Source organism: Enoplosus armatus, chromosome 3 (assembly GCF_043641665.1).
Source record: "Enoplosus armatus isolate fEnoArm2 chromosome 3, fEnoArm2.hap1, whole genome shotgun sequence".
Lineage (NCBI taxonomy): Eukaryota > Metazoa > Chordata > Actinopteri > Centrarchiformes > Enoplosidae > Enoplosus > Enoplosus armatus.
The window spans coordinates 11,167,938-11,176,675 of record NC_092182.1 but is presented as its reverse complement, the minus strand read 5'-3'; the positions used below and the strand labels follow the sequence as shown (position 1 = coordinate 11,176,675).

At 42.8% G+C, this 8,738-nt stretch overlaps 1 protein-coding gene across 1 annotated transcript; it reads left to right on the top strand.

Annotated features, from left to right (window-relative positions):
• Positions 1-2,849: 2,849 nt before the first annotated feature.
• LOC139283446 (lumican) lies at positions 2,850-7,862 on the top strand. Its single transcript, XM_070903454.1, has 5 exons — positions 2,850-2,910; positions 4,429-4,760; positions 4,967-5,291; positions 6,108-6,425; positions 7,711-7,862. The coding sequence occupies exons 1-5, from the start codon at positions 2,850-2,852 to the stop codon at positions 7,860-7,862; spliced, it is 1,188 nt and encodes a 395-aa protein (XP_070759555.1).
• The last annotated feature ends 876 nt before the right edge of the window (positions 7,863-8,738 follow it).

Below are 8,738 nucleotides of genomic sequence, written 5' to 3'. Positions count from 1 at the left end.
TAGAAAAACAGCTCTATAGTGCTACTAGAGGTCAAAAACTCCATAGGGAACCTTTAACAGGTAAAAAGTTTGGGGTGAAAGTTACAGTTACTGAAACATTATCTGTAGTAACAACAGAGTATTTGAAGAGGCCTTGTGGTTTTCAGGGATCGGCGTCGGGCGTGCCCTTACTATATCTGACAAACTGTTTGAGGATCTGCTGTACTTGCCAGCTTTCAAACAGGAAACCATTTGAGGGCAACTTCTGCTTTGGGAAACGTAATTACTGTGAAAAGATGATGACTCATTAACAAGAAACCATTGACAATTAATAATTACATCATCCGATCGCTGTACCGCGATGTATTACTTTTTCTCTGAAAGTTACAGCAGAACATCTGTTGCTCCTTTTGTATTTTCAAAGATTTCATAATGATACCGACTTCCCTTCATTTTATTTCATTATTGCACAGACGTGAGTTAAGACCACATAATCAGCTTGGATTGGGTCCTCTTTTTATCAGTACCGATAAAGTCAAAACTTGTAAACCAAGCCCCTCATCCCCCCTGCATCTATTTCTATGTCTTTCACGTTGATTGCCCTCCGAGCTCTTTTGAGCACACCTGCCCTTGTTGGTATAAATGTCTGTCAGATGATTTTATCCTGAAGAAAGCAGTTTGCCGCAACGATGATCTTTACAAGATGAAATAAATGACTGCATCTGAGTTATGAGTGAGCAGCTTTCCCATTCTTTCTTTGATGTCTGCCTGTGAGCCTGAACCTCACCAGAATAGATGTGGGTTCTTCTTTGAGCAAGACTCTACCAGTTCCAGGGCTGCTGTTTGTGCCTGACTTTGACCACAATCCCCCTGCAGAAACTGGTCCAACTGTTAGACAATTGTTGCTTGTGGGCAACTGAAGGAGTCTCCCCCCTGCTTATCGGAGAAGTTTGCCATCAGGCCTTTCTGGCAGAAAGGCTTTAGGAGGTCAGGTGACGTAGTATAAAAAGTGACAATATCCATGCAGGGGGCAGGTTAGGGTAGATGAATAGGTCAAACACAGGACCTTCAACCAGGGGACTGTTGTTTGTGTCTCGTGTGAAGCTAAATTCTGACTTTATTTTAACCCAATGTTTTTTTTTAGAAAGCCTTTCTAACACGGGGTTAACATTGTGAAACAGCTGCAGTTTGGTTAGTTTTAGGCACCAAAACTACTTGGTTAGGCAGAACATCAGTTATATGAGAATTTCCTTATGTATCTACTCAACCACTAAATTTCTATAGCCACTTAACCTGTGCAGAGTTGTCTGTCCCAGCACACATTTTAATGTGAAAGCAAATGAAAAGCAAGTTTTTATAATCACAGTTGTCGTAATGTTTCAGTGAAAGCTGTTATTCTGCAGCAGAGCCATCAGAGCCAGCAGAGGATGGAAGGAGGCCTCTTCCATTTCCTTCTCCTGTTTATGAGTACACCAGACGGAGACAGAGCAGAGCACACAGTGTGTAAGATGGTGAGAGGCTGCCAACAGGCTGCTTGTTGACACACTGTGTACCAGCTCTCCTTCATGTTTCCAGAAACACTTACTCAACCAGTTAGAAATCAGTTACAAAAACATGACTGTTTGACAAGGAATCCAACTTATAAGGAACAGCAGGGATCAAAGTTCTAATTTCTCCAATACTTTGGTTTATGAACGAAGTACGTGCAAAACTAAATAACGTGACTTTCGCCTCCACCTCAGCTGTACTTTTTAGTGCTAATTGGCAAATGTTGGCATTGTAACAAGCTAAACTAAGATGGTGAACATGTTAAACATTATACGTACTCAGCATCAGCATGTTAGCATTGTACTTGTGTATGCTAACATGCTCACATTAGCAACTGGCTCAAAGCAGCTGAAAGCGCCCTATTCTTGTTTTCAGGTGTTGCATCTATCAGTTGGAGAATTTGTGTCTGAACCATCACAGATCTCTTTTCTGGAGGCTGGTCAACTTGTAGTTGGTGTCAAATGTGCCTGAACTGCACACACATATTCTTTTGTATATCACTAAAACTGCTGCATTTATTTTTATTTGTACCACACACACAAAAAGAGTAGAAGTGGCATTTACAGAAAAAAAACATGTTCTTTTCATGTTTTATGGTTAAAATATTTGGAGGAACTCCTCTGTGGGTGTCATTCCATGAGTTGATCCTAGAGGGCGCTCTCTCCACGCTCTGATCAGAAAATGCTGTCCCCACTTTTCCCCCTTGTTCTTCACCTTGCCTCTTTTTTTCACAGCACTCCCCTCATATTTGGGTGGGGGGTGGGGTGTCTGGAATCGTTTTTCTCTCCTCTGCTCAAATGCTTGCAAGGAGTTCTTTCCTTCAACACACACACACACACACACACACAGTCAAACATATGCAGATGGACACAGATGCACATGCACACAAAGATACACACTTATACACACAGAATGGTCTCTTTGGCTCCCCAGGTACTTTGTGGCTTGAATGCCTCCAGGCAGAACACATACTGTAGACCCAATCCCACACACATGTATCCACACACACACACACACACACACACACACACACACACACACACACACACACACACACACACACACATGCTCAATCTTGAATGCTGATCAAAATGTTCTCATATTCACTGAAAGCTCTACACCATCAGAATCCAAACTGATCAGCTGCCCTCATTTGGTTTCTCTCCTCTTCGCTCCCTTTCTTTATTAGTTCTTGTCAGTCTTTTTGTGTATTTTTGTGTATCTCCATGGTACAAGCAAACATGTTTCCACCAAATGTTGTGGGTTCAACCGTCACCAGGGGCTGAGGCAAGGGAGAAGGAAGAAGTGAGTGAGGGAGTATTATGGAGGAGGTTTGGGGTCTGGGATGTGGGCAGCATTTGAAGAAGAGGAATGTAGCAGACAGTGGGTAAACATTGCTGGTAGCTTGAAAACACACACACACATGAGAACGCATTAACACACACACACACCGTTCCACACAGCTCCCGAGGGATTCATTTGGTCTCCGTTCTGTAGCTCCTCATCAAACAGGTAAGTGTCAGTCTGTCGTTGTTGGTTTCTCTTCTGCTTCCTTTTCCTCTCACTGCGAGGCAGGTAAAACTGGAAATGTTTAATTACAGTTGACTTGATGAGGCATGACTGCATCTCTTGGCAATCTCTTGAGCATGTGTATTTTGTGTGCGTCACACATGTGCTGTACTGTAAGACTGTGTACTGCAATTGAGGAAGGCAACACTGCAAACATGCTGATCAAGTCAAACTTCCGGATGATGCAATCCTTTCTTACAAACTGCTATGTCATACAGTAACTGAAAGTCTGTGTGTGTGTGTGTGTGTGTGTGTGTGTGTGTGTGTGTGTTCGTGTGTGTATGCTTTTCTGCATACCAGCTTTGTGGGAATTACCGTAACCACCTACAGCTGTTCATGCAGGAAAAAAAAACATTATTCTTCCCTCTCATACTCAGAAGTTTGAATGCACAGATTTGTGTATGCAGAAGCAACCATCTCAACTGGTGCCGCATTTCAAACAGTGCATGCACTCTTTGAATTTTAATTTATTAATACATGACATAGAGAGAGGCTGCCATAACAAGGGTGAACTTGTTTGACCTCACACTGAAATAATTTCAATCTTGATTTTCAAAGCTTCAGAGGGAAAACAGTTAAGTCCAAAGGTATACTACTATACTGTAGTATTACGCCTCCATTAAATTGGGGGACTTGCGAGAGACAGTTTAAACAAGATCAAGAGTCAACAGGCTGTGAGGGCTAGCGAGATAATGTTAACATGCTGCTTTTGTTTAGCAGGTAATGTTGTTCACTATCTTAGTGTTGCTTGATAACTAATTAATTAATAATTTGCTAATTCGCATTAAACACAAAGGGAATGTTATTGGTTTTGCAAATATTTGGTCATAAACCAAAGTATTGAACAAATTGACACTTTGACCTAATTATGGTGCTGGTGAAAAAAATTGAGAGGTCACAAAAGTCATTACAATTCATCTTTAGGGGGATATGAACATGAACCGCACAAAATTTCATGGCAATCCATCTGGTAGATTTCAAGATATTTCACTGGATAAGTGAAATCTTTGAACTGGTAGTATGGGTCAACCAGCAAAAACCCTGGATCTTCTATTTCCCATAATGCAGCTTGGTAGCATGTTTCGTTAGACTCTCCCTGCCTGGTCGGTAAATGCTCACATCAGACTCAGCTTTCTGTTAAAAATCTGCAGTTCTCATACCCACGCCAAAACACCAATGTGATATCACTTAAGTCATTCTTCTCAGACAAGACCCAACTCTTACAGAGATACAGAAGACAACTTTCAAATGTCATAATGTTCATCATGACTTGTGTATTGACTTTGACGTGTAAAATTGTAAAAACACCTTTGTCTTCATGTTTATTTGCAGGATTACATATCTCCCCGGCTGCCTCCATGGCTCTCCTGTGCTGTGCCGTGTTGGTGCTGTGCTGTGTTTTTGACTCTGCCTCAGCCACTGTCATAGCTGACATGGACTATGGAGGTGTGCCTCTGTGGATTAATCGCCTGCTAGGTGAGCCCAGCGTGCTGAGCCTGCAGGGACGGATGGACCCGGCCTGGTTCCGAGCCAACAACCCTCAGGCGTGCCCTCAACAGTGCGACTGCCCCATCCAGTGGCCCACGGCGCTCTACTGTGACCACAGAGGCCTGGCAGACATCCCTGACCGCCTGCCGGACAGAACTCACTACCTGTTTCTACAGGTAGGAAAAAACACTGACACGGGCACTGAGTATGTGTTGTCTTTACAATGGTCTGCTACCCCGCAGTGGTTTTTCATCTCCTGTTCACATTGTACACTTCCCACACTAGCTCCACTGCACTATACTGTATATGTTTTATTTTAACTGTAAAGTGTTAAAAGTCAAAATCCATCAGGCATTTTTTCTTTCTTTTGTTTTGTTCCCAGGGCAACAACATCTCGTCCCTGTCCTCCTCTTTTCTGACCAACATTACTGGTCTACGCTGGCTCATCCTGGACCACAACCAGCTGCAGACCGACACACTGGACCAGGCTGCCCTGCAGAACCAGACCCAGCTTTGCTACCTTTTTGCCAACCACAACCGCCTGACTTCAGTCCCCAGCGCTCTACCAGCTGGACTCAAGCAGCTGCGACTGGCCCACAACCAAATCAGCAGCATCGGCCCTGGAGCTTTCCAGAACCTGCACAACCTGACACTGCTGCTGCTGCAGGGAAACAAACTGCAAACCATCACAGAGGGAGACCTCAAAGGTAGTGTAATGTGTCACTTCCTTTCTTTACACATGCAGAATCTACTTTGGGATGGAAAGTTACAGAGTACAGCACAACTTTGCAGCACAAAAACATTGCAGACATTAAAAAAAAGATTTCCATTACCTTGAATGGTGGGATTTTTACACGTTTTTCCTTTTCCTTTTCCTTTTGTTGTTGTTTCCATTTTATATTGGTAGCTATCAGGTGGTTTGAGTCAAGGGGTACTTTAATTCAATAGTGATGTGATTTCATGTCTTTCAGCAAATATGTAATGCATCATAAAGTCTCACATTGTGTCCATAATTTAATTTGATTCTTCCAAATTGAAAGCAGTTCTACAAATGAAAATTAAGCAAATTAAACAATATTTAAACACCTGTCAATAATAACTTTTCTTCCAGACAAAGCTTAACAGCCGCTCAGTCTGCTGTAGGGACAATAGTCAGTACTTAATACTTAAATGAAAATAGTGATGAACTCATAGATACAACTGGCTTTCCAACCTCAGATCATTGCATTGTAATGTGTCAGTGGTTGCTGCTGTAACTAACATCATACCTGTTTGGTACTTAATATAAGTGTTGAGAAATACCTGCCATGTGACAAAGGTCAATTCGTTTTTCTGATGACTTTTTGTTGCATTTATTAGACCGACATCTCACACCCTGAGACAGCTCTGAACAGTCTGACTGCACTCATAAACACTGAATATTACTCGCATTTAACACAATGTTTACGCTCATTCTGTCTGTCACATAAATTTGTCGGTATTCATTTTTGCATGTGTGTGTCTATGTGTGTGTCATCTTGCAGGTCTGGTGAGTCTGAACCTGCTACACCTCAGTGGGAATATGTTCTCGTCCGTCCCCAGACATTTACCCCCATCCGTCCAGCAGCTCTACCTGTCCAATAACAGTCTCTCTGGGCTGGATGAAGACAGTTTTGTGGGATTTCTCAACCTTAAGTACCTTCGTCTAAGTCACTGTGGTCTGCAGAGCCGCGGCGTCCACCCGCATGTCTTCAACTTCTCCAGCTTGGTGGAACTGGACCTGTCTTATAACAAACTTACAACCATTCCCACAGTCCCCACCACCCTGCAGTACTTCTACCTGGAGGCCAATGAAATACAAAGTGAGATGCGTACACACACAAAGAAAACATGCACATGCACACGGACACGAAATGCAGTCACCTTTCACACTGTAAATGTGGCGGTGTCACTGACTTCATGTCTGTGAAATGCTAATTTATCACACATGTGCACACATTCATACATTTTACAATTCAACAATGGACTCACTTCTTGTGACAGCAAAGAACAATATTAGTGTAGTTATGAGGCCGACCACCTGGGGAGGTCTGACACCCAATCTCTCCTGTGAGGGAGAAGAAGAAATGTGGAAAATGTGACAGGAAGTGTAAAGAATCCCGCACAGCCCCAGCCTCCTTGAACACAGCTGGCCTGCACGGACACGGGAGGGGCTGGGGTTGGGCAGCTAGCAGGCGAGATGTGGAAGAAAGAGAGAGAGAGTAAAGGGAGGGGAGACATGGAAAGAGGAGAAGTGAGAGGAGGGTGGAGGAGAAGAGTGGAGGGGGAATATTGGGTGGTTGGATGAAGGGAAAGTAGACTAGCGAAGAAGAGAGGAGGAGAGTGGTATGAAAACATCTGTGATGGATTCAGAGGTAAGAGTGCCAGATGAGCCAGAAGCACATGCTGTTCCCCTCTTCATGGTCTCCTCTTTCCTCTCTCTCTCTGTCTGCTCCCCATCACTCGCTTTTTTTTTTTTACGGATACAATTTGTATCACAATGCAGCAGGCTTGTAGCCAGGAGCCACATTTTGACTCCCATGACCCTCTGGCAGCAGCGACCTGGTGTGCAGTTTTGGCTCACGGGCTTTGGCAAAGTGACAGTGTGTTCTTGTTTCTCGATCGGTGATGCAGCAGACAGACAGACGGCAAAACACTTCCACAATAACACACACCTCATCGTCTAGCTAGCAGCCTGACAGCTACTGCGGTTCCTGTGTGCCAAAGCCTACAGTCTGGCCCTCGGGAGGCTCTACTACTGAAATGAAGTGAGAAAGCAAAAATGGTGTTGTGGTTACCTCGGCCTCCGTTTTCACCACAGCACCTGCAAAACATCTAATGGGAAATGCAGACTCCAGAAACGAGAAGAAGAGGGACATTTGCAGACTGCACAGAGCCTCTTTGATAAGACACAATGTGATTCATCTTAATAATTTACATATGATGAACACATGGTACATGATGTGGAATCAAAGGGCTCTGGACTGCTTTAGTATCTACAGTGTTTTGACAAAAGCCATAAGCACATGGCTGTCACTCTGGTGAATAATGATAAAAATATAGTCTGTATATGTTTAATCCTGTTTGTTTTCGGTCTGTTCACCACAGGCTTCAACGTGACTAGTTTCTGCAGAGAGGTGGGGCCTCTGTCCTACTCCAGGATGAAGATACTACGACTGGACGGAAACAAGATGTCCTACCAACAACTGCCCCCTGATTGGGTCTTCTGTCTGCGAGTGCTTCAAAGTATTTACATCTGACTCCACCTTCTGAACATGCATCAAAAAATACGATTGCTCATCTAGTGATACAAAGAAGAACGTGACTCAACTTAAGATTTTTGTTTTGTTAGCCAACTCGTCATTTGTCATGTCAAACAACTCTGCCTTAAAGCTCGAAACCAGAGAGGAAGACTCTAATTCATTATGTCTTCAATATGTAGATACACTTCCAGGCACTGAAGGGAAAACTGACCTTCAAAAGATGCCAAAGCTTGAACTTGTACACTAAACCAGTGTTATTTTATCATATTGCCAAAAGTACTGATCAAAACATTTCTCATACCACCAGTGCATTCCTATGGGTTTCTCTCATTCCATCTTTTCCAAGTTCTGCCTCAGCAGGGTTGTACATCTGTGTGTTATTACCAAATAGGAACTGTGACAAACCCTCTCATTTCTGACTGTACACAACAATGTGCTCTGGTTAGACTGAGCTGTCTTAAGCCAAAGGGAAACATGTATGAATGGCAAAATTCAGTATCTTTCCCATGAGAGAATGTGACTCAGTTAGCTGGACGGTGTTGAACAGCCACACCAGTCGTCACACAGAGCACATGGGAAATGTTTTGATCCAATAATTGAAAATCTTCCACTTCTCTGAACCTCTTTTTGCAAAATATTGTTGCATTAAACTTTGATTTGAAAGCTGATTTCTGTGATCATTAAGGTGAAATCTGGTTTGCACAAGCAACAGAAAAATAAATCATTAAACTTCACTGATGAAACAAGATTTTATATTTTTTGTTGTTTTGTTTTGTTCGGCTCTTTTTTTTTTAAATAAATAACACTTACAAGTCCTGAAACATCTTTTTATTCTAAATCTCCCCAACTTAGAATAGATTATATTAGATGCAA

Excerpts from the sequence above, each read along its gene's own strand:
- LOC139283446 (XM_070903454.1), top strand. The coding sequence starts at position 2,850 with ATGGAGGAGGTTTGGGGTCTGGGATGTGGGCAGCATTTGAAGAAGAGG. Across the intron at positions 2,911-4,428 it reads GAAGAGGAATGTAGCAGACA|GATTACATATCTCCCCGGCT; the intron begins GTGGGTAAACAT and ends GTTTATTTGCAG. Across the intron at positions 4,761-4,966 it reads CTCACTACCTGTTTCTACAG|GGCAACAACATCTCGTCCCT; the intron begins GTAGGAAAAAAC and ends TTTTGTTCCCAG.